The sequence below is a fragment of the Hyla sarda genome, chromosome 7, assembly GCF_029499605.1.
Source record: "Hyla sarda isolate aHylSar1 chromosome 7, aHylSar1.hap1, whole genome shotgun sequence".
Lineage (NCBI taxonomy): Eukaryota > Metazoa > Chordata > Amphibia > Anura > Hylidae > Hyla > Hyla sarda.
In genome coordinates, this window is record NC_079195.1 from 119,296,104 (window position 1) to 119,322,634 (window position 26,531).

Below are 26,531 nucleotides of genomic sequence, written 5' to 3' on the forward strand. Positions count from 1 at the left end.
AAGGATCTGAAAATGTTTCCATAATACCCCAGTATGGGGAATCTTCTTTGTTTACAGCCATTACAGATTCTGGATATTTTCCTAGATATGGGACTATGCTCGTGTAATGTAGTAAATACACTGGTTGTACATAGAGATTTGTTAAAGAAAATTGATGGGCAAAAACATAACTTCATTTTAAAACCAAGCCCACGCCATATGAAGTCTGAGCATAGAGAACTACAGTGCTGGAGCCAAAAATGCTGAAGCTGGTGTAGTAGTTATCGCTAGAAGGATTCTGCACATTATTATGCATATTTTATATGTGAAATACCTTACTTCTTCTCTGCAGGGCTTGCTCACTCCTATTTTGCTGGGGGCGTTCCTTTAGGAACATGACAACTTGCTCCCCCCCCCCCCTCCCTTTGTCACATGGCCAGCATTGGAGTGCACCAGGTCCACAGTACAGGGTGCAAGTCCACAAGAATGATATATCCAAATTGCCCATAAGGTGTCTCCCAGGGATGTGCTGAGACCAGATAAGAAGTTATAAGGATTTATTTACCATTATGCAACGCGTTTCACGGTCACCCGCTTCCTCAGGCATGTTGGGTTTAGCAGATTACAAGGTATATATAGGGAAAAGGGGTTAACCCCTTCAAGGAGGAAAATTAAATTAACCCCTTGAGGGGTCAAGCCCTTTAAGCCCTTCACAACAAGATAGAAGCACATAATAACATCACAACAAAGTACCCAATAAAACCAATACAATACAATTAAAAACAAATATTAAATTTTAACAAAAAAATATTAAAAATATTATAGTACTATATATATATATATATATATATATATATATATATATATATATATATATATATATATATATAAAGAAAAAAAATTCTTTTTTTTTTTTTTCTCCCTTTTCCCTTCCTCCATTGTTCCCATTTTTTTCTCCTTTATTTATTTATTTATTTTTTCCTCTTTCCTCTTTTTTCTCTTCGATGTTTTAACGGGCATTTTCCAGTGTCTCATTAAGACCATCTGGAAATAAAGTAACCAAAGAAAAAATCCAGAAGGATTCCCTATTATTTAATCGCTGTGTACGATTATGACTAAAAACTGGAATAGTTTCTAGTATAGTCAGCTTTAAAACATCAATGCATCTATCATGTTTGTTTAAGAAGTAAGTGGCGTGAGACACTATGTAGAACAAAACCATTTTTAATGTTAGATCTATGTTTGTTCATACGTGACCGCACCGTCTGTACGGTGCGGCCAACGTATTGAAGCCCACACGAGCAAGTAAGTAGATAGATAGCAAACGAACTATCACAGGAATAATGATTTTTTATTTGGAAACTTTTTTTAGATACTGTGGAGTTAAATGAAACAGAGGGAGTGCCAATCATAGCACAACAAAGGCACCTTGGTCGCCCACAAGGAAAAGTGCCCGGGGCTTTGGAGCCAACAGAATGGTTTTGTTGAAGAGATTCAGATTTGAACCTACTAGGAGCCACCAAATTTCTCAGGTTCGGGGACCGACGAAACGTAATACCTGGTTGGGATGGCAAAATTTTTTTTAAAATAGAGTCATCCAATAGGATAGACCAATTTTTTCTTAATATTCGGCGAATATCACCTGCTCCACTATTATAATCTGTAATAAAATTATATTTATAGGACTCCTTAGGTGCTGTCTGAATAAATTCTTTTTTTCTTTTTCTCACAAGTGTTTCCTGTGATATATCCTTCACCCTATTAAATGCATCGGTTAGGATGGAGGGGGGATAGCCTTTGGATAGAAAACGTTCACGAAGAATGCCTGACTGTTTTAAAAAATCTTGTTTATTGGTGCAGTTTTTGCGTATACGCAAATACTGCCCATAGGGCACGTTTTTAATCCACTTGGGATAATGAGAACTACTGTATTCCAAAAGACTATTAACGTCTACCTTTTTGAAAAAGGTTTCTGTTATAATCTTATTATTGATATCTTTTTTAATCAACAAATCTAAGAATTCTATCTCATTATTAGAAAAATGTAGGGTAAAAGAAAAACCCCAATCATTAGAATTTAGATGAGAAACAAACTGTTCAGCCAAGATGATAGAACCTGACCAAATAAAGAACAAATCATCTATAAAGTTATGGGGCGATTCGAGTCCCTGTACATTAAGCAGCCCACTCATTTCAGTTCACATATTTTTTACAGACGTTTTATAGATGATTTGTTCTTTATTTGGTCAGGTTCTATCATCTTGGCTGAACAGTTTGTTTCTCATCTAAATTCTAATGATTGGGGTTTTTCTTTTACCCTACATTTTTCTAATAATGAGATAGAATTCTTAGATTTGTTGATTAAAAAAGATATCAATAATAAGATAACAGAAACCTTTTTCAAAAAGGTAGACGTTAATAGTCTTTTGGAATACAGTAGTTCTCATTATCCCAAGTGGATTAAAAACGTGCCCTATGGGCAGTATTTGCGTATACGCAAAAACTGCACCAATAAACAAGATTTTTTAAAACAGTCAGGCATTCTTCGTGAACGTTTTCTATCCAAAGGCTATCCCCCCTCCATCCTAACCGATGCATTTAATAGGGTGAAGGATATATCACAGGAAACACTTGTGAGAAAAAGAAAAAAAGAATTTATTCAGACAGCACCTAAGGAGTCCTATAAATATAATTTTATTACAGATTATAATTGTGGAGCAGGTGATATTCGCCGAATATTAAGAAAAAATTGGTCTATCCTATTGGATGACTCTATTTTAAAAAAATGTTTGCCATCCCAACCAGGTATTACGTTTCGTCGGTCCCCGAACCTGAGAAATTTGGTGGCTCCTAGTAGGTTCAAATCTGAATCTCTTCAACAAAACCATTCTGTTGGCTCCAAAGCCCCGGGCACTTTTCCTTGTGGGCGACCAAGGTGCCTTTGTTGTGCTATGATTAGCACTCCCTCTGTTTCATTTAACTCCACAGTATCTAAAAAAAGTTTCCAAATAAAAAATCATTATTCCTGTGATAGTTCGTTTGCTATCTATCTACTTACTTGCTCGTGTGGGCTTCAATACGTTGGCCGCACCGTACAGACGGTGCGGTCACGTATGAACTAACATAGATCTAACATAAAAAATGGTTTTGTTCTATATAGTGTCTCACGCCACTTACTTCTTAAACATGATAGATGCATTGATGTTTTAAAGCTGACTATACTAGAAACTATTCCAGTTTTTAGTCATAATCGTACACAGCGATTAAATAATAGGGAATCCTTCTGGATTTTTTCTTTGGTTACTTTATTTCCAGATGGTCTTAATGAGACACTGGAAAATGCCCGTTAAAACATCGAAGAGAAAAAAGAGGAAAGAGGAAAAAATAAATAAATAAATAAAGGAGAAAAAAATGGGAACAATGGAGGAAGGGAAAAGGGAGAAAAAAAAAAAGAAGAAATTTTTTCTTTCTTTATATATATATATATATATATATATATATATATATATATATATATATAGTACTATAATATTTTTAATATTTTTTTGTTAAAATTTAATATTTGTTTTTAATTGTATTGTATTGGTTTTATTGGGTACTTTGTTGTGATGTTATTATGTGCTTCTATCTTGTTGTGAAGGGCTTAAAGGGCTTGACCCCTCAAGGGGTTAATTTAATTTTCCTCCTTGAAGGGGTTAACCCCTTTTCCCTATATATACCATCCGCTAAACCCAACATGCCTGAGGAAGCGGGTGACCGTGAAACGCGTTGCATTATGGGAAATAAATCCTTTTAACTTCTTATCTGGTCTCAGCGCTTCCATTGATCCCGCTCTGTTACCTGGAGATTGCTTGTTTTTATCGTGATTCTATTTCAGCGGGACGAAGCTGCAGAGACCCTTTGATGATACACCCTGTTCCATTGTTGTACTTGGTTGGAGTACAACTTCATGTGGTAAGCGCAATTCACACTTAGCGTTACCAACTCACCTTTGGTGTTACACTACGGAGCGCATCCGTTTGTGCTTTTTTTTTATCCCAGGGATGTGTGACACTTTCTCAAATTCCCATTCCAGCTTTCGCCTTCCTGGGACTAAATTCCCAAACTTGGGAACCCTAGAATATAAAAATGTATCTTTTATTTATATCAATTAAAAGGTGAATTTTTGTGAGAAATTAAAAATTGTGAGTTAAAACCACAGACATTGGGTCAGATTGGGATTATTGTTATGCATTCCCATTTGTAAACTAAGAGGTTGGATATCTGGCTCCTCTTATCAAATCGCCACTCTTAATTTCTATCAGGATTGATTTCCTATTATTATCTCCAACTCTCCTATTATATGATGAACTGTCCCAATGCTGCCATTTAAAATAACACACTGACACCCGCCCCACCCCCCCACCCCCGGATGTTTCGCTGGCCGCAACCGGCTTTATCAAGGGTCAAGGTGCTAATGGCGTCACTTGTCTAGATTACCAGGTTTAAATACAATCTGTTTGTAGGTGGAGACAACTTTCCACTCAGCTTAAACCAATCAGACTTCATTTTTAATTGACCATGTCATTTCTGATCCTCAGTGTAGCCCCTGAATGGTAAGATGTATGTGGTTTTAACTCACAATTTATGATTTCTCAAAAAAATAATCACCTTTTAATTCATATAAATAAAAGATACATTTTATATTGTAGGGTTCCCGAGTTTGGGAATTTAGTCCCAGGTAGGCGAAAGCCGGAATGGGAATTTGAACAAGTCCACAAGAAATCTGTTCATTTTATGCCCATAGGGTGTGCATATAGACATTTCATTGATGTAGTACCTTGTATAACCCTCCCCACTAACATGGTTCAGCTGCCACTGCTGAGTGTAGTGAGGCTAAGAGTGAGCATAATAGGGAGATAACCCTCTGACTGTCGGGCCCAGGAAATACCTGGCTCAATCAGACACTCACCGAATCACTGGCGGAGGCAGAACATTGCTGCGGCCAGCAATTTGCTGACTGGCAGTATAACAGGTTGGGTCTGGGTGCTTAGTGGGCCCGACATGTCAAGCTGCAGCTCAGGAAGAAGATCGTATGTTAATATACTTTAAGGGTTGGGTCAAACGTGTTGTATTTGCTGCTGCATATTTTCCTGCGCATTAAAGTTAATGAGTAGGAAAATATGTAGAGGCAACTACGCAGAAAAATACGGCACGTGTGACATTAGCCTTAAATAAAATTTAAAAAATCCTTTTTTTTCTAATGACAGTTATGCTTTGTCATTTTTTCTAGTTTTTTGTCATTTGTGCTGACAAAAATTGTGTCAATGTGAATGGAGCCTAATCCTGTGGCTGCCTGTAAAAATTACAGGCACAGATGATCCATCTAATCCATACTAACTAACAAGTTTAGTTTTTTCATGCATTGGATAAACAACTTTTTATAGTCTTGAACAAGCCCCTGCAGGCAGAGCTCAGGGTTTACACGCTCTCATAGAAGAACATGCATGAATTGCACAACATCAGCAAGAGCCGTGGTGCAGCCAACTGAACTGTTGTGTTCTAAAAGGGATTTTCCAGCTTCCTGCAAATAAAAATGTTTTTTATGCAAAGTTTGACAACTTTGTTTCCACTCACTTGCAGCAAGCACCTTACAAAAGCAAGATATTAAAGGAATACTGTAGTGGTATGTAACCTACGCCCCCTCTATGTATTACATGGGGGGGGGGGGGGGGGCATGTCGGCCACCAAGTCGTGCTTGGGATAGACACGCCCCCTTCCTGCGCACTGCCGGGGCCCCGTACAGGAGATTGCAGGGGGTCCTTCGGATAGGGGATAAGTTATTTACCACTACAGTATTCCTTTAAAATAAAATCTTGTTCGTAGAATCTCTACCACATTTTTTTTATACTGTAATCCACTGCAGACTGTACCTGCACAAATCTGGCACATGTGAATTCACCCTTATAACGGAGGCATGACTAGAATTATATCTAGTCTAAGCAATTCTCTGTAAAGCGAAAAAAAAGCTCAAATCTCTTTCCTCTCGTGTTTGCTACAAGGCATCTGATACATCAGTGTAAGTGAAACATTAATTTCTTAAAAGGGTTATTCAGCCTGTAAAAACTGATCATCAATATTAGATTGGTGGGCACTGAGGACAAGCGGGGCTCTGTACACTGAGGACAAGCGGGGCTCTGTACACTGAGGACAAGCGGGGCTCTGTACACTGAGGACAAGCGGGGCTCTGTACACTGAGGACAAGCGGGGCTCTGTACACTGAGGACAAGCGGGGCTCTGTACACTGAGGACAAGCGGGGCTCTGTACACTGAGGACAAGCGGGGCTCTGTACACTGAGGACAAGCAGGACTCTTTACACTGAGGACAAGCGGGGCTCTGTGCACTGAGGACAAGCGGGGCTCTGTACACTGAGGACAAGCAGGACTCTTTACACTGAGGACAAGCAGGGCTCTGTGCACTGAGGACAAGCAGAGCTCTGTGCACTGAGGACAAGCAGGGCTCTGTGCACTGAGGACAAGCAGGGCTCTGTGCACTGAGGACAAGCGGGGCTCTGTACACTGAGGACAAGCGGGGCTCTGTGCACTGAGGACAAGCAGGGCTCTGTGCACTGAGGACAAGCGGGGCTCTGTACACTGAGGACAAGGAGAGCTCTGTGCACTGAGGACAAGCAGAGCTCTGTACACTGAGGACAAGCAGGGCTCTGTACACTGAGGACAAGCAGGGCTCTGTACACTGAGGACAAGCAGGGCTCTGTACACTGAGGACAAGCAGGGCTCTGTACACTGAGGACAAGCAGGGCTCTGTACACTGAGGACAAGCAGGGCTCTGTACACTGAGGACAAGCGGGGCTCTGTACACTGAGGACAAGCGGGGCTCTGTGCACTGAGGACAAGCGGGGCTCTGTGCACTGAGGACAAGCGGGGCTCTGTGCACTGAGGACAAGCGGGGCTCTGTGCACTGAGGACAAGCGGGGCTCTGTGCACTGAGGACAAGCGGGGCTCTGTGCACTGAGGACAAGCGGGGCTCTGTGCACTGAGGACAAGCGGGGCTCTGTGCACTGAGGACAAGCGGGGCTCTGTGCACTGAGGACAAGCGGGGCTCTGTGCACTGAGGACAAGCGGGGCTCTGTACACTGAGGACAAGCGGGGCTCTGTACACTGAGGACAAGCGGGGCTCTGTGCACTGAGGACAAGCGGGGCTCTGTGCACTGAGGACAAGCGGGGCTTTGTGTGACCTAAAAAAACTCCCAACACCATCTTGGCGAACTCCTCAATAATATAAATGGGGTACTCCAGTGAAAAACTTTTTTTTTTTTTTTTATCAACTGGTGCCTGAAAGTTAAACAGATTTGTAAATTACTTCTATTAAAAAACAGGATTTGTTTGCTATGGGGATTTCCTTTTACCCTGGACAGTTCCTAAAATGGACAGAGATGTCAGCAGAGAGCACTGTGCTCATGATGTCAGCAGCCAGGTCTGTGTTTCAAACGGAAAATAATTTTCAATGTAGTATTCAGCAGCTAATAAGTACAGGAAGGATTAAGATTTTTTAATGGAAGTAATTTACAAATCTGTTTAACTTTCTGGCACCAGTTGATTTAAAAAAAAAAAAAAAAAAAAGGTTTTTCACTGGCGTACCCCTTTAAGCACCTTTCTAATTGGCTGAAAATGACCTGTTGTATAACACCAGTTATAAAATCGCGGGCGATCGCGGGGTAAAATGGCCATTAGAAAAGCCCTAACTTACATTAGTAAATCCCATTATAGTCTATGGGATTGTTCTAATACACGTTTTAACCCGTTCTCGCCCGTCATTCATAACGCACGTTATTTTGGGACGGGAGATAGTAGCGGGAGAAATAGTGCATGCACTATTTCTCCACTACTATCTCCCGTCCCAAAATAATGTGCGTTATGAATGACGGGCGAGAACGGGTTAAGACGTGTATTAGTAAATCCCATTATAGTCTATGGGATTGTTCTAACGTAAGTTAGGGCTTTTCTAATGGCCATTTTACCCCACGATCGCCCGCGATTTTATAACGGGTGTTATACAACGGGTCCTTTTCATAGTGTGAAAGGAGCCTTATTCAGGTCAACACCATTTCCAGTATCTTTACTTGCGGTCAGCACTCCGCCCATTCTCACCTTAACACTTTAAGGACTCATCTTGACCTTAAGGGCGCAGCCAATTTTATTTTTGCATTTTAGTTTTTTCCTCCTCGGCTTCTAAAAATCATAACTCTTATTTTTTCATCCACAGACTAGTATGAGGGCTTGTTTTTTGCATGACCAGTCATCCTTTGTAATGACATCACTCAATTTACCATAAAATGTATGGCGAAATTAAAAAAATACTAATTGTGTGGGGAAATTGAAAAGAAAACCGCAATTTTGCTAATTCTGCAAGGTTTTGTTTTCACGCTGTACAATTTACGGTAAAAATTACATGTTTTCTTTATTCTGTGGCTCAATATGATTAAAATGATACCCATGACTGCACACTTTTCTATTATTGTACCGCTTTAAAAAAAATCTCAAACCTTTTAACCAAATGATTGCGTTTAAAATCCCTCCATTTTGACAACCTATAACTTTTCCATATAAGCTGTGGTATGAGGGCTCATTTTTTGCGCCGTGATCTGTACTTTTTTTGATACCCTATTTTCATATATGAAACTTTTAATAATTTATTTTTTATTTTTAAATTATGTGATTTTATATTGTGTGATAAAAAAGCAGCCATTTTGGCCTTTTTTTTTCTTTCCTTTTTACGCTTACGCCGTTCCCTGTACGGGATCATTAACATTATATTTTGATAGATCGGACATTTACGCACGCGGCGATACCAAATATGCATATTATTTTTTTTTTTTTTTTTTACACTTTCTGGGGGTAAAATGGGAAAGTGTGACGATTTACATTTTTATTGGGGGAGGGGATTTTTCACCCTCCCCCAATAAAAATGTAAATTGTCACTTTTTCCCATTTTACTCCCAGAAAGTGTAAAAGAAAAAAAAAATATAATAAATATATACACACACACACACAGTGACCCCCCCCCCCCCGACCTACGATGGCCCCGACATATGATAATTTCAACATGCGATGGCCTCTCAGAGGCCATCGCATGTTGAAGGCAGCATCAACATACGATGCTTTTGTATGTTGGGGCCATCGCATAAACGTTTACGGTGCCCCGTGTGCTCCGGTGATGGTCTCCTACCTGTCCGCGGGGCTCCGGACCTCCTCTTCGGGATCCCCTCAATCGCCGGCGCTCTCCGTCATCATCACGTCGCCGCGCACGCCCTCCCGTCATACAATAGGAGCGGCATGAGTGCGTAGTGATGCGATGACGCTGACGGAGTGCGAGAATCCCGGGGAAGAAGACGTCTGGAGCCTCGGGGACAGGTTAGTACAGGACACGGCGACAGCGATGGAGGGCGACATCCTGGGCAGCGGTGACGGTCCGGAGTGGCGGGGACAGGTTAGTACAACTTCCTATACTTTACATTGCACGGATCCCTCAACAAACGATGGTTTCAACAAACGATGGTTCACCATCGTATGTTGAGGGACCACTGTGTGTATATATATTTGGTATCGCCATGTGTGTAAATGTCCGAACTATCAACATTCATTTGATTGCTATTACTGTTCAGTGCTATGCATAGGGCATAGCAATGATCAGTGTTATCGGCGATCTTCTGCTCTGGTCTGCTCGATCTCAGACCAGAGCAGAAGACCCCAGGAGACGGACAGAGGCAGGTGAGGGGACCTTTATGGGTCCATTTTGGATCCTTTATGGGTCCATTATGGATCCATTATGGATGATCGGATCCCCACAGCACCTTACTGCCGCAGATGCCGTGATCTGTATTGATCACGGGATCTGAGGGGTTAATGGCACACATCAGCGCGATCGCTGATATGCGCCATTACCGGCGGGTCCCTGGCTGCCACTCCTGTGTTCGCGATCTGTAGTTTTTGTTGGTCCCATTTTTGTTTTGATGGGACTCTTTGATAGCTTTTTATATGGTGTATGAAGTGACCAAAAAATTCACAATTTTGGACTTCTTTTGGTATTTTTTTTACATGTACGCCATAGACCGTGCGATTTAGGTAACCTTATACTTTAATAGTGTGGACATTTGCGCACACGGCGGTACCACATAAAAAAATAGGAAAAGGGGGTGATTCAAACTTTTATTAGGAGAGGGGCTTATTCACATCTATTAATAATTTATTTTATTTTTTTTACACTTTTTTTTTGCCCCCATAGGAGGCTATACCATGCAATCTTTTGAGTGCATACACTGTTCAATGCTATGCCATAGCATAGCATTGATTAGTGTTATCAGTGCTCTGCTGCTCCAGCCTGCATGGCAGGCTTGAAGATGCAAATGACCGATTGGACGGCGAGGAGGCATGTAAGCACCCTCCCACCGTCCTCTCCGCTGAGCTGCTGGGATACTTTCACTTTCATCTTAGACGCTGCAATCAACTTTGATCTTGGTGTCTAAAGGGTTACTGCTGGGCATCGGCCCGATCGGCAGTGCCCAGCATTAACCCTGGGTCCTGGCTGCTGATTGCAGTCGGGACCCAGGGGGTTTGAAGCGTTCTCAGCTCGTGAGAATGCTTTAAACCCCAGTAACAGGACTAAGGGCATACATGTACGCCCCGAGTCCTTAAAGGGGTACTCCGGCCCTAGACCTCTTTTCCCCTATCCAAAGGATAGGGGATAAGATATCCGATTGTGGGAGTCCCGACGCTGGGGACCCCCGCAATCTCTTTTTCAGCACTCACTTGTCATCAGCCTCACGGAGCAAATATCGCTCTGCGTCTGATGACTCACAATACAGGGGCCGGAGTATCATGACATCACGGCTACGCTCCCTTGTGACGTCGGATCTATGGGAGGGGGCATGGTGGCCCCTGTATCGGGAGTCAGGCACAGAGCGATCTTCGTTCCATGAGGCTGATGACAAGTGGGTGCTGCAGGAGAGATTACAGGGGATCAGACCCGCGATCAGACATCTTATTCCCTATCCTTTGGATAGGGAATAAGATGTCTAGGGCCGGATTACCCCTTTAAGGACTGGTTAAGATTAGATTGGTCTCCTTCTGGCCTGGCAGGAGACTAAACTCAGGAAGGGAGTTTAGTCTCCTGCGAGGCCGGAAGGAAACCAATTTTAACAGCAAGTCAATAGCAAAGTGTCTTATAATTATATAAGGAGTTCTATATTAGGTTTAGTTTGGTGACAAGTACTCTTTAACCAGTTCAAGATGCAGGGCATACAGGTACGCCCCCACACGCGAGTCCTTAAAGGGGTACTCCGGCCCTAGACATCTTATCCCCTATCCAAATGATAGGGGATAAGATGTCTGATTGCGGAGGTCCCACCGCTGGGGACCCCGCAATCTCTCCTGCAGCACCCACTTGTCATCAGCTTCATGGAACAAAGTTAGTTAGTTTATAAAATATGATTTGATGGCAGGTACGCTAACATTATTAACATCTAAAAGCTGAAAACCCATATGGGACTACTACTACTACTCATAGCTTAGCATTTGTTACAAGCAATTTGGCATGAGATCCATAGCCTATATTGCAGGGAGGAGTTGTTTACCTTCACAGGCTCATGTTGGCATAATACTGCTCACAGCTGATTGTTTGCCACAATTGTCATAGCACAGGAAATCCTTAGTGAGGTAAAAAAGGAGAACTCCAGCCAAAACTAACTTACCCCCTATCCACAGGATAGAAGAAAAGTAGCTGATTGCGGGGGGCCGACCCCTGGGACCCCGCACGGTCAACTACTTATCCCCTATCCTATGGATAGAGCATACGGTAAGTTAGTTTTGGCTGGGGTTCTCCTTTAAAGACATCAGCACAAACCTCTCACTTTGCATGTAGTTTGTTACAATATATAAAAGTCTGAGAAGACCGACTAGACTGGACACAATTGTATGTATCCCCGGCCTTTACTGGTTTCCAGCTTCTTTATATAAAGATGAATGGAGACAACAGGTGAGGGTTTTAAGAAGCTGTAGACCAGGGGTCTCAAACTGGTGGCCCTCCAGATGTTGCAAAACTTCAACTCCCAGCATGCCCCTGGACATACCCAGACAGCCATTTGCTGCAGCTAACTGTTGTCAGGAATGCTGGGAGTTGAAGTTTTGCAACATCTGGAGGCCCACCAGTTTGAGACCCCTGCTGTAGACCTTTTATTTATAATACAGTAAATACAAGATATTAACAAATTTGATAATATTTTTTTGGTTTAGCTATGTTCAGAGGTGAGGTGGCTGTGCACTAGCAGGCACTCACTAAAATATATATAAGATATAGTAGCAGCTAAGTGAGCACACTATTGAGGTGTACAGAAAGTATATGGGAAACCCCCTTTATCCTTTAATGACAAAGCTGGAAAACCCCTTTAACACCAGTATTGTTATTTCCACTAAGGTAGTGATCACCAAGAAGGAGCCCGCACAGTATATATAACTTCTACACATGAAACATGGCTACATCAGCTTGTAAAAGAAAGCTCCAGGTACTACACTGCCAACGTTATACCTAAAGCTAGCGGGTCTGCTGCACCCCATAAACCAACAGGGCCTAACAGACCCTACAGACTCTTATAGGTTCTGTCTGGTTCTTGGTATGGTGACAGTATTATTTTTCCTGTTTGGATGGATTCTGCAATGGAGGCCCTAAAGGGAGCCTTTGACCAAGATGTCAACCTAGCCTAATTGTAAGACTGTCTTTGTTGCCCATAGCAACCATTTTCAGCTCAGCTTTCATTTTACCAGTTTAAGATAAGAAAGCTATATTGTGAACGGTTGCTATGGGCAACCAATCATAACATATGACCAAAAATAAGAACGCCATGTAGGTCTGGTATTTCATATTTCCCTATTGACTCCCAGTTAAAGGAGCACTCTAGTGTAGACTATTCCAACTCAGTTGTGCCCGGACTGAAAAAAAAAAAAAAATGTAAACAAACTTTCACTCACTTTCCTGCGTTCCCCTTGATCGCCGCTACAGCTGATCGGTCCTCTGGTCCAGTCTTCTTCCTGTGCACGGATCGTCACATGGCACTCAGCCTATCACTAACCACAGCGATGTCCCGCCTCGGCCCGTCATAGGCTGAGCGCCCTGTGACGATCCGTGCACAGGAAGAAGACTGGACCGGAGGACCGATCAGCTGTAGCGGCGATCAAGGGGAACGCAGGAAAGTGAGTGAAAGTTTGTTTTCATTTATTTATTTTTTTTCAGTCCGGGCACAACTGAGTTGGAATAGTCTGCACTAGAGTGCTCCTTTAACTGGGAGTCAATAGGGAAATATGAAATACCAGACCTACATGGCGTTCTTATTTTTGGTCATATGTTATGATTGGTTGCCCATAGCAACCGTTCACAATATCGCTTTCTTCATAGGTGAATGAAAGTTTGTGTTCAATTTTTTTTTCAGCCCGTGAGTTGGAATAGTCAGAAGGACATGCAGCTAGTATGGTAGTCTTTGGACAAAACCGCTGCGTCTGTTTCCAGCCTAAAATCATGTTGATGGCCAGGGGATGACATAACACAAGGAAGTTCTGGAAGAAGAGGTGTTATGCTGTAAAACTTTGGGATTGGCCATTCAAGAGGATGTCATTTTGACATGTACCACCTACCTAACTATTGTTGCAGACAAAGCACACCCCTCCATACTAATGGTATTTCCTAGTGGCAGATAACGCTAGTGGTCACACTGCAAAAAAATGTTTATGAAGGTCTGAGAAAAATGACAGAGTTCAAGGTGTTGTCTTGGCCTCCACATTCCCCAGATCTTAAAGGGGTACTCCGGCCCTACGAGATCTTATCCCCTATCCATAGGATAGGGGAGTCTGATCGCGGGGGTCCCGCCGCTGGGGACCCCCGCATTCTCACATGTAGCATCCACCTGTGGGAGCTGCACGCAGCGCTGCAGCCTCCGAGTCTGCCGGGTCACGACTACAGGGTCACGCCCCGCCCCCGCAATGTAAGTCTATGGGAAGGGGTGTGACAGTGGGTGCTGCATGTGAGAATCCTCAGCAGCAGGACCCCCACGATCAGAAATCTTATCCTTTTTGGATAGGGGATAAGATGTCTTAGGGCCGGAGTACCCCTTTAATTTGATTGTGAGATGTGCTGGAAAAACTAGTCTGAAACATGACAGTCACAGCTTACAGAAGAAAGATGTGTGACATGACAGGACACCACCAGAGGTCTTGTGGAGTCCTGGCCTTCTGGGGCACCCACACTATATATCAGGTGGTTACAGTGATACGGCTGCTGTATACAGGATCTACCATAGGTGACCATGCATACAGACTCCAGCTGCTCTCCATGATACAATAAAAGACTCTTGTTTAGTTACAGTAGGTCATTTCTTACAGTGATATACCATACACATTAGCAGCTTCACACTATCGTGGCACGTGCCATATTCTGAAAATGCTGTGTGACAATGTTCTGGGGTCCCTAGTGGGCACATACAAGACTGTGCTGAAAATGAACGCAAATGACAAAGCCAGTGGCAACCAATCAGGTTGTAGCTTTATATCTCTAAAGGCCACATAACAATGAGCCCCAGAATCTGAATGGCTGCTCTGCTAAATGCATTACTTTCTTTTTGCACAAGTTTAGAGTGATCTTCCTAAGAGGCGATACAGTTCTAGAATATATAACTGTAAAATATAAAGAGAGTAATCTATGAGAGAATGCACTACACAGAGAGACAGCGAAAAGACTTCTATGGCGTCCCTCATCAGTCATCTGACAACTCTCTCTGATAGTATAATGATCCCCAACCTGTGGCTCCTCAGCGGTCTCATAACTACAGATCCCAGCATGCTCCCCAACCTGTGGCTCCTCAGCTGTCTCATAACTACAGATCCCAGCATGCTCCCCAACCTGCTCCTCAGCTGTCTCATAACTACAGATCCCAGCATGCTCCCCAACCTGTGGCTCCTCAGCTGTCTCATAACTACAGATCCCAGCATGCTCCCCAACCTGCTCCTCAGCTGTCTCATAACTACAGATCCCAGCATGCTCCCCAACCTGCTCCTCAGCTGTCTCATAACTACAGATCCCAGCATGCTCCCCAACCTGTGGCTCCTCAGCTGTCTCATAACTACAGATCCCAGCATGCTCCCCAACCTGTGGCTCCTCAGCTGTCTCATAACTACAGATCCCAGCATGCCCCCCAACCTGCTCCTCAGCTGTCTCATAACTACAGATCCCAGCATGCTCCCCAACCTGCTCCTCAGCTGTCTCATAACTACAGATCCCAGCATGCTCCCCAACCTGTGGCTCCTCAGCTGTCTCATGACTACAGATCCCAGCATGCTCCCCAACCTTCTCAGTTATTGCAGAACTACAGTACCAAGCATGCTCCCCAACGTATGACTCCTCAGTTGTCGCAGAACTACAATACCCAGCATGCTCCCCAACCTTCTCAGTTATTGCAGAACTACAGTACCCAGCATGCTCCCCAACGTATGACTCCTCAGTTGTCGCAGAACTACAGTACCCAGCATGCCCATCAATTGTTGCATAACTACAGTTCCCAGCATGCTCCCCAACCTGTGACTGCTCAGCTGCTCCATAACTACAGTTCCTGGCAGGGCCCTAACCAGTGGCTTCTCAGTCTATTTGCAGAACTACAGTACCCAGCATGCCCCTGAATGGTTGCATAACTACAGTTCCTGCACGCTCCCCAACCTGTGGCTCGTCAGCTTTCCATGACTACAGTACCCAGCATGCTCTGACAGACACTAGTCGTGCAACAGCTGGGGAGCTACAGGTTGAGGATCTCTAGACTGTATGGTGGCAGATGCTGCTGCTGGGGGTTGTAGTCCTTTACCTTGCTGCACCCCATGCCCAGGAAAACAATGCTACCCCATTACTCACGGGATCATAGGGTTCCATTTTAAAGCCTGACATGGGGCAATTCCTTCTGCCAGTGTACAGCCACAGAGAACTTCAGACGAGAGGCTGGCACGACCTCCACCAATGTGCCAAGGCAAACAACCACAATGACGCCCCTGTGTGACGGGAGAGCAGGCAGACTGGGCTTCTGAAGAAAACTACAGGGGAAAACCAGCAGCTGAGGGAGGGAGTGCGGCCGGGCCGGGTGTACAGGGTGCAGAACAAAAGGGAGGGGAAGGGCCCCAGGAAAGTTGAAGCTTCAGGAAAGTCCCTAAAATACCAGCGATGCGAGCAGTGACGTGCAGGTCATGTGACCTCCGCCTCCCCCGGCAGAGCAGGAAGCGGGGCAGAGCTGTCACACGGTGCCTGGGAGGGCACCGGGCTTCTCACCTAGTGTCCGGGAAAGTTGTGTGATCGCTCCCTCAGTCATCATGATGTACACACTATCTATAGCCCACTGCTGGGGATCCGTCAATGTGCCCCCTTCTCCTGACAGCAGCCATTGGTCAAGGTTACATGGTCGGTCATTGACTATGCCAGCGCTGGGTGAACCTGAGCGACTTCACTCCCAAATTCACACACATTTTATATTTGGTGCATTAACCCCTTAAGGACGCAGCCCATTTTCACCTCTAGGACTCAGCCCTTTTTTGCACATCTGACCACTGTCACTTTAAACATTAATAACTCTGGAATGCTTTTACTTATCAATCTGATTCCGAGATTGTTTTTTCGTGACATATTCTACTTTAACATAGTGGTAAATTTTTGTGGTAACTTGCATCCTTTCTTGGTGAAAAATCCCCAAATTTGAAAAAAATCCCCAAATTTGAAAAAATTGAAAATTTTGCATTTTTCTAACTTTGAAGCTCTCTGCTTGTAAGGAAAATGAATATTCCAAATATTTTTTTTTTGATTCACATATAAAATATGTCTACTTTATGTTTTCATCATAAAATTGACGAGTTTTTACTTTTGGAAGACATCAGAGGGCTTCAAAGTTCAGCAGCAATTTTACAATTTTTCACAAAATTTTCAAACTCGCTATTTTTCATGGACCAGTTCAGGTTTGAAGTGGATTTGAAGGGTCTTCATATTAGAAATACCCCATAAATGACCCCATTACAAAAACTGCACCCCCAAAGTATTCAAAATGACATTCAGTAAGTGTTTTAACCCTTTAGGTGTTTCACAGGAAAAGCAGCAAAGTGAAGGAGAAAATTCAAAATCTTCATTTTTTACACTTGCATGTTCTTGTAGACCCAATTTATGAATTTTTACAAGGGGTAAAAGGATAAAATTTATACTTGAATTTGTAGCCCAATTTCTCTCGAGTAAGCACATACCTCATATGTCTTTGTAAAGTGTTCGACGGGCGCAGTAGAGGGCTCAGAAGCGACAAGGGGATTTTGGAGAGTACGTTTTTCTGAAATGGTTTTTGGGGGGCATGTTGCATTTAGGAAGCCCCTATGGTGCCAAAACAGCAAAAAAAAAACATGGCATACCATTTTGGAAACTAGACCCCTTAAGGAACGTAACAAGGAATAAAGTGAGCCTTAATACCCCACAGGTGTTTCATGACTTTTGCATATGTAAAAAAAAAAACATTTTTTCACTAAAATGTGTGTTTCCCCCCAAATTTCACATTTTTGCAAGGGTTAATAGCAGAAAATACCCCCCAAAATTTGTAACCCCATCTCTTCTGAGTATGGAGGTACCCCATAAGTTGACCTGAAGTGCATTACGGGCGAACTACAATGCTCAGAAGAGGAGTCATATTTGGCTTTTTGAGAGCAAATTTTGCTCGGGGGGCATGTCGCATTTAGGAAGCCCCTATGGTGCCAGGACAGCAAAAAAAAACGACATGGCATACCATTTTGGAAACTAGACTCCTTGAGGAACGTAACAAGGGATAAAGTGAACCTTAATACCCCACAGGTGTTTCACGACTTTTGCATATGTAAAAAAAAAATTATTTTTTTTTACCAAAAATGCTTGGTTTAGCAAAAATTTTACATTTTTAAAAAAGGTAATAGCAGAAAATACCCCCCCAAAATTTGAAGCCCAATTTCTCCCGATTCAGAAAACACCCAATATGGGGATAAAAAGTGCTCTGCTGGCGCACTACAGGTCTCAGAAGAGAAGGAGTCACATTTGGCTTTTTGGAAGCAAATTTTGCTCTGGGGGCATGCCGCATTTAGGAAGCACCTATGGTGCCAGGACAGAAAAAAAAAACACATGGCATACCATTTTGGAAACTAGACCCCTTGGGGAACGTAACAAGGTGTAAATTGAACCTTAATACCCCACAGGTGTTTCACGACTTTTGCATATGTAAAAAAAAAAAAAATTATTTTTTTTCACACTAAAATGCTTGTTTTCCCCCAAATTTTACATTTTTACAAGGGATAATAGCAGAAAATACCCCCCAAAATTTGTAACCCCATCTCTTCTGAGTATGGAAATACCCAATAAGTGGACGTGAAGTGCACTGGGGGCGAACTACAATGCTCAGAAGAGAAGGAGCATCATTGAGCTTTTGGAGAGAGAATTTGGCCATGTGCATTTCCAAAGCCCCCCCGTGGTGCCAGAACAGTGGACCCCCCCACATGTGACCCCATTTTTAAAACTACACCCCTCACGGAAGGTAATAAGGGGTGCAGGGAGAATTTACACCCCACTGGCATTTGACGGATCTTTGGAACAGTGGGCTGTGAAAATTAAAAATTTTATTTTTCATTTTCACAGACCCCTGTTTCAAAGATCTGTCAGACACCTGTGGGGTGTAAATGCTCACTGTACCCCTTGTTACATTTCGTGAGGGGTGTAGTTTCCAAAATGGGGTCACATGTGGGTATTTATTGTTTTGCACTTATGTCAGAACCGCTGTAAAATCAGCCACCCCTGTGCAAATCACCAATTTAGACCTCAAATTTACATGGTGCACTCTCCCTTCTGAGCCTTGTTGTGCGTCCCCAGAACACTTTGCGCCCACATATGGGGTATCTCCGTCCTCAGGAGAAATTGTGTTACAAATTATGGAGGCTTTTTTTCTTTTACCGCTTGTGAAATTTTAAAGTATGGGGCAACACCAGTATGTTAGTGTACAAAAATGTTTTTTTTTTTACACTAACATGCTGGTGTAGACCCCAACTTCACCTTTTCATAAGGGGTAAAAGGAGAAAAAGCCCCCCAAAATTTGTTAGGCAATTTCTCCCGAGTATGGCGATACCCCATATGTGGCCCTAAACTGTTGCCTTGAAATACGACAGGGCTCCAAAGTGATAGCGCCATGCGCATTTGAGGCCTAAATTAGGGATTTGCATAGGGGTGGACATAGGGGTATTCTACACCAGTGATTCTCAAACAGGGTGCCTCCAGCTGTTGCTAAACTCCCAGCATGCTTGGACAGTCAATGGCTGTTCGATAATGCTGGGAGTTTTTGTTTTGCAACAGCTGGAGGCTCCGTTTTGGAAACAATGCTGTAGGATACGTTTTTCTTTTTTATTGGGGGGGAAGGGGTGGTGGGGGGGGGCAGTGTACGTGTGTATATGTAGTGTTTTACTCTTTATTTTATGTTAGTGTAGTGTTTTTAGGTTACATTCACACTGACGGCGGATTACACTGAGTCTCCCGCTAGGAGTTTGAGCTGCGGCTGCTGCAGCTCAAACTTGAAGCAGGGAACTCACTGTAATCCGCCGCCAGTGTGAATGTAACCTGTACATTCACATGGGAGGGGGGGGGGGGGGGGCAAAACTACAACTCCCAGCATGCACTGACAGAACGTGCATGCTGGGAGTTGTAGTTTTGCAACAGCTGGAGGCACACTGGTTGGAAAATACTGAGTTAGGTAATAGAACCTATTACCTAACTCGGTATTTCCCAACCAGTGTGCCTCCAGCTGTTGCAGAACTACAACTCTCAGCATGTACTGATTGCCAAAGGGAATGCTGGGAGATGTAGTTATGCAACAGCTGGAGGCACGCAAGTACAACTCCCAGCATGCTGAGACAGCCATTTGCTGTTCCTGAATGCTGGGAGTTGTAGTTTTGCAAGGTTTAGAGGGGTTCAGGCTAGAGATCACTGACAGTGGTCTCTAAACTGTGGCCCTCCAGATGTTGCAAAACTACAAATCTCAGCATGCTAAGACAGCAAACTGCTGTCTGGGCATGCTGGGAGTTGTAGTTTTGTAATATCTGGAGGGCTACAGTTTAGAGACCACTGTCAGTGATCTCCAGCCTGAACCCCTCTAAATCTTGCAAAACTACAACTCCCAGCATGCCAACACAGCAAACAGCTGTCAAGGCATGGTGGGAGTTGTAGTTTTGCAACATCTGGAGGGCGACAGTTTAGAGATCACTCTAAACTGTCGCCCTGCAGATGTTGCTAGGCAACAGACTCCCGGACACGCGGCGTCATACTCACCTCCACCGCCGCCATGATCACAGCCGCCGCCGGGTAAGTGACCGCCGCTGCCGCCGCCGCTACTACACGGTTCCCCCCGCTGTGCCCGGACACCGATGGGTGGGCATAGCGGAGGGGAACCGAACTTTAACCCCCCCGCCCCCAGTCTGCTATTGGTCGCTCGGCCGATCAATAGCAGGGATAGGAGGGGTGGCAACCCTGCCACCTCACTCCTATCTCTTCAAGGGGGATCGAGGGTGTCTTGGACACGCCCGATCCCCCTTATTTTATCGCGGAGCCGCCGTTGATGGGCAGGGGGAGAGCGCTCCGCCTGCAAACACCATAGATGCCGTGATCAGAACTGATCACGGCATCTATGGGGTTAATGCTGCCGGGACCGGCGCGATCGCGGCCCCCGCAGCTGCGGTGGGACTCCGGCTGTGATTGACAGCTGAGTCCCACCCGCGATCTCCTGCGCTGCCCGCGGCAGAGCAGGAGATCGCTTGGACGTATGCATACGTCCATTTGCGCTAACGTGTAATTCGCCTGGACGTATGCATACGTCCAATAGCGGGAAGGGGTTAAAGGGGTACTCCGGTGGAAAACATTTTTGAAGAAGATTTATCAAGCTCCTTAGTAGATTTTATTTGTGTAAAAAAAAAAGTCGCACATACTTGCGCACGTGCAACCTTTCCATACATGCTGCGATTTCTTGATTTTTGCTTATTCCAAAGCACATTTCTGAAATCTGCTCAGCAGTAATTTTTTATTTCTTTTTTACTTTGCAGTGGTCATCAAATGCAATTGTCGCTATTTATGTTGCATCTCCATTTAAAAGTCGCATATGTATTCCAGGTCCAACCTGGCTTACAGAAAGTGCTTATGTCTGCAGAAAACGACATTAACACCAACTTTATCAACTGTTCTTGTTCTGCATCATGAAACAAAGCTACTACATTAACCCCTTAACGACGCAGGACGTATATTTACGTCCTGCGCCGGCTCCCGCGATATGAAGCGGGATCGCGCCGCGATCCCGCACCATATCGCGTCGGTCCCGGCGCTCATCAACGGCCGGGACCCGCGGCTAATACCACACATCGCCGATCGCGGCGATGTGCGGTATTAACCCTATAGAAGCGGCGGTCAAAGCTGACCACCGCTTCTAAAGTGAAAGTGACCCGGCTGCTCAGTCGGGCTGTTCGGGACCGCCGAGGTGAAATCGCAGCATCCCGAACAGCTGACAGGACACTGGGAGGGCCCTTACCTGCCTCCTCGGTGTCCGATCGGCGAATGACTGCTCCGTGCCTGAGATCCAGGCAGGAGCAGTCAAGCGCCGATAACACTGATCACAGGCATGTTAAAAAATGTAAAAAAAAAAGTGTTAATAAAGGTCATTTAACCCCTTCCCTAATAAAAGTTTGAATCACCCCCCTTTTCCCATAAAAAAAATAAAAGTGTAAAAAAAAAATAAACGTATGGGTATCGCCGCGTGCGTAAATGTCCGAACTATAAAAAATATATCATTAATTAAACCGTACGGTCAATGGCGTACACGCAAAAAAATTCCAAAGTAAAAAAAAAGCGCATTTTTGGTCACTTTTTATACCATTAAAAAATGAATAAAAAGAGATAAAAAAAAGTCCGATCAAAACAAAAATCATACCGATAAAAACTTCAGATCACGGCGCAAAAAATGAGTCCTCATACCGCCCTGTACGTGGAAAAATAAAAAAGTTATAGGGGTCAGAAGATGAGATTTTTAAACGTATAAATTTTCCTGCATGTAGTTATGATTTTTTCCAGAAGTGTGACAAAATCAAACCTATATAAGTAGGGTATCATTTTAACCGTATGGACCTACAGAATAATGATAAGGCGTAATTTTTACCGAAATATGCACTGCGTAGAAACAGAAGCCCCCAAAAGTTACAAAATGGCATTTTTTTTTCGATTTTGTCGCACTATGATTTTTTTTTCCGTTTCGCCGTGCATTTTTGGGTAAAATGACTAATGTCACTGCAAAGTAGAATTGGCGACGCAAAAAATAAGCCATAATATGGATTTTTAGGTGGAAAATTAAAAGGGTTATGATTTTTAAAAGGTAAGGAGGAAAAAACGGAAGGAGGAAAAAAAGAGGAAAGGTAAGGAGGAAAAAAAGAGGAAAGTGCAAAAACGGAAAAACCCTGAGTCCTTAAGGGGTTAAGGGGTTAATGTTAAGAAAAAAATTATTATATAATTAATACCTCTATTAATTTTAAGGTTGAAAATACACACTGCACACCTTGTTAAAGTGTAGCTCCCACCATCCTTTTTTTTTTTTTTTTTTGCCCCTGCCTATTGTCCATCTATACCTAACCGCCTCCCTGCCTTTATTTTTATTTATTTTTTACTATATTAAAAATGGCTTTTTGTCTGTCTGGTAGTGTGCTCACTACCAGGCAGACTTCCCCAGCAGGCACTACGTCACTGATGCCTGCTGGGTCCGACACTTCCGCCCTTAGTTCATGTTCATCTACACAGGGTGCCTCCAGCTGTTTCACCACTACAACTCCCAGCTTGCCCTGACATCTATTGGCTGTCAGGGCATGCTGGGAATTGTAGTGGGGAAACAACTGGAGACACACTGTGGTGAAAACAATATATCTTTGCTACGGCCGCAACCCGTTCTATCCCGCGCCCACCACCCACGGCCACCGCGCAACCCGCTCTACCCCCCAAAAAACAATTACCGAAGTGCCGCAACCCGCTCTATCCGATGCCATCGTTGCCACGCAAGCCCCCCCCCCGCCACACCCCGAAAATCAATTACCTTAGTGCAGGGCAGTCCTGAGGATGGGAGGCGGGGCCGGCGCGCGAGGCCAGGGAGCCGCATCCTCTGTGCTCTCAGCGCTCACTCCCGCCTGTCTGATTGACAAGCAGGGAGCGAGCGCAGGCTGATTGGCTGACTGAATTAGGACCGATTGCCCGGCCAGCATCGGCCCTAATTCAGTCGTGACGTCACGGCAGGCTGCAGCCGGCTACTAGGAGGGAGACCCCTAGTGGCCGGTTTTCAAATATAAAATAAACTATTTTAATTTTTAAAAAATAATGAAAGTATATTAGAGATATGTTGTAGTACATAAGTATTACAACATATCAAAAAAAAATTCGGCGACAGTGCCCATTTCATTTTAGGACACGTACATGCTGGCATACCCACTAAATTTTAAAATTAATGTTGTGTCAAAATAGAATGAGGCACAAAATAATTATGTAAGAATTTTTACAGACTACGTAAATAACCCGTATGTGGAACAAAAATTTTTCCTAAAAAAAAAAAGAAATAAAAAAAAAAAAAAAAAAAAAAAAGAAACATCCATAGTAATACAGCTTCAGGCACATTTTGGTTGGGTATCGTATCGAGACTTTTTCTTTTTATGGCTTCACTATTGTTTATGTGCCTGTTGGTGCTGCGCTGTCTTCCTTCCTGACGTAAACTCCGCCCACCAACGTCACAAAATGCAGGCTCAAAATTAAACAAAAAAGCCTCCAGAGTACGGATATTCATGGTGCGGCATTGTATGTTTTTAATATTTTTTTTATTTCTGAGGGGGGTGGATGGGTTGTTGCGGGATAGTTGGAGTGCAGCTATTAAATGACAGGCAGGCCAGCATGGGTGTCACCCAATGCGGTAGGCCCCCACTTTTTAGCTGCTATGTGCTTTTTGGATTTCTTTTTTTTTTTCCTTTCCACAGTGCCCTCTGCTGACACCTCTGTCCATGTCAGGAACTGTCCAGAACAGGAGCAAATCCCCATAGCAACCCTATCCTGCTCTGTACAGTTCCTGATACAGAGGTGTCAGCAGAGAGCACTGACCATATCTGGTCAAGACCAGTATATGGAGGGTTAATGTTCAATGTTTACCTATAGATTCCCCTGGGGAAATCCAAAAATACCCTACTTTCCCATAATTTGCTTTATTAGTAATTGTTGTATTCTACACACCGTTTAAAATCAGATAGTGCTGAAAACCCTTTTAAAGTTTTGTTTTTGTGCTCTATCCTCCCAGGGATCACTCTAGTGACATCACTTATAAGTTTGTGATAAGTCTGAGTGTGCCTGCAGGTCACTCTCAGCACTATTCTGGGCTCAGCACTATTGTTAAAACCTCCTACTCTGCCCCCTTGATATGTTTTGCTACGTAAGTAGTTTTATCAAGAGGTGGCGGGCATCTGAGCGTGGACGCCGTGTCTGCTGTTTTTATAAGCTCTGTTTGCTACGTCATTGATAGGGGTCCGAATGCTCCCTGTCCAATGATTTACTAGGTACAGCAGGGGTTCTTAATGATGTTCCTATGCATGTAAGCAAAACCAAAGCATGATGCATCTAAGCAAATCCAAAACAAAAATAAATTACCGTATTTTTCGTCCTATAGGACGCACCGACGTATAAGACGCACCCAATTTATTGGTGCAAAATCTAAAAAAATAAAGAGTTTGAACCCAATAGTGGTCTTCAACCTGCGGACCTCCAGATGTTGCAAAACTACAACTCCCAGCATGCCCGGACAGCCAACGGCTGTCCGGGCATGCTGGGAGTTGTAGTTTTGCAACATCTGGAGGTCCGCAGATTGAAGACCACTGCATAGGAGGTAATACTCACGTGTCCTCGCCGCTCCAGACCTGTCACCGCTGCCCTGGATGTCGCTCCATCACTGTCGCCGTGTCCCCGTCGCTCCAGAACGTCTCTGCTGCCGGCCGGGTATCCTTGCTCTCCGTCGCCGCCATCACGTTTTTACGCACGCCGACACACGTACGCGACGACGTGATGACGAGGAAGAAGAGCGCCGGCCATACAGGGGATCCCTGAACGGAGAAGACACCGAGGAGGCAGGTAAGGTCCCTCCCGGTGTCCTGTAAGCACTAACCCGGTGACAGTGTTAGTGCTTACAGGACACTAACCCGGTGAAATCGCGGCAGTCCCGAACAGCCCGACTGAACAGCCGGGTTAGTGTCACTTTCCCTTCAGACGCGGCAGTCAGCTTTGATCGCCGTGTCTGAAGGGTTAATACAGGGCATCACCGCGATCGGGGATGTCCTGTATTAGCCGCGGGTCCCGGCCGTTGATGGCTGCAGGGACCGCCGCGATAGGGGTGTATTCGCCATATAAGGGTATTCCCCAGTTTTGGGGAAGAAAAAGTGCGTCTTATACGGCAAAAAATACGGTACTTGAAAACACAGACAACAATGCGAGATCTCCCCCTATAAGAATTCAAACAAAGCAAACAAAAAATAAACACAATACAGAAGTCCCAATACAGAGGTCCCCTAGTCATCAGATACAATTGTATTTGTTTTAACTCTAGAAAAAGAGATAAATACTTGCAACATGTCATAAGGAAATTTCTTTATCAGGCTAAGTTTCCACTTTTGTTTTTCTGGCATTTTTGGGAGATCTGCCACTGCAGTTTTTGAGCCAAAGTCAAAAGTGGATCCATAAGGGAGGAAAAGTGTAAGTTCTTCCTTTAAATGTCCTATTCCTTTTGAATACACTTCTGGCTTTGGATGAAAAACTGAAGTGGCAGATATCAAAAAACTGTCAGAAAAAACCCAAGTGGAAACTTAGCCTCAGGGCAATCACCCCCTTCGATTGGTGACCAAATACTCAGAGCCATTAATAATTCTCAGGTACTGAGAACAGTTGGAGAAAGCTACAACATATCCAACATAAGGATGACCCTCACCTGCTGTTATAGACAACCCCCAAATCTGAGGAACATCAGTTCACTGCCCTCTGAAACACATCAAGGAACCTATCCCTGCAATGTAAGGGCCTGTAAAACCTGTTGTCAATATAATCACTATGGACAGGATTTGTCTCCCTAACACACAATAAAATGGGACTAGAATATTCCTGGGACAGTCACCTGCTCTACATCTAATGTGGTCTACCTGCTTCTCTGCACTAAATGTCATGTTGGAGAAACGGAACGGAGACTGAAAGAAAGAATAAGGTCTTATGGCCAAACAAAGAAAGACAGGAAAATGCATCTACCTGTGGCCAAACATTTCTGTTGCCCAGGACAAAATAAAGATCATATGAAAGTTGTAGTATTAAAAGGCAACGTCCAATCACAAAATGACAGAAGGGTCCGAGAATGCAAATTCGTGGCAAGCTTTGACACAGTGCAAACAGGACTTAATATCCT

The 26,531-nt window shown here is 43.9% G+C and overlaps 1 protein-coding gene across 1 annotated transcript in view; it reads right to left on the reverse strand.

Moving 5' to 3' along the window:
- Positions 1 to 16,224, reverse strand: part of NFKB2 (nuclear factor kappa B subunit 2) — an 84,199-nt gene extending 67,975 nt beyond the window's left edge. The window contains exon 1 of the mRNA XM_056530565.1: positions 15,920 to 16,224. Coding sequence (XP_056386540.1) covers positions 15,920 to 15,952 — 33 coding nt within the window. The 5' untranslated portion in view covers positions 15,953 to 16,224. The remainder of the gene's footprint in view (positions 1 to 15,919) is intronic.
- Between the last annotated feature and the right edge of the window lie 10,307 nt (positions 16,225 to 26,531).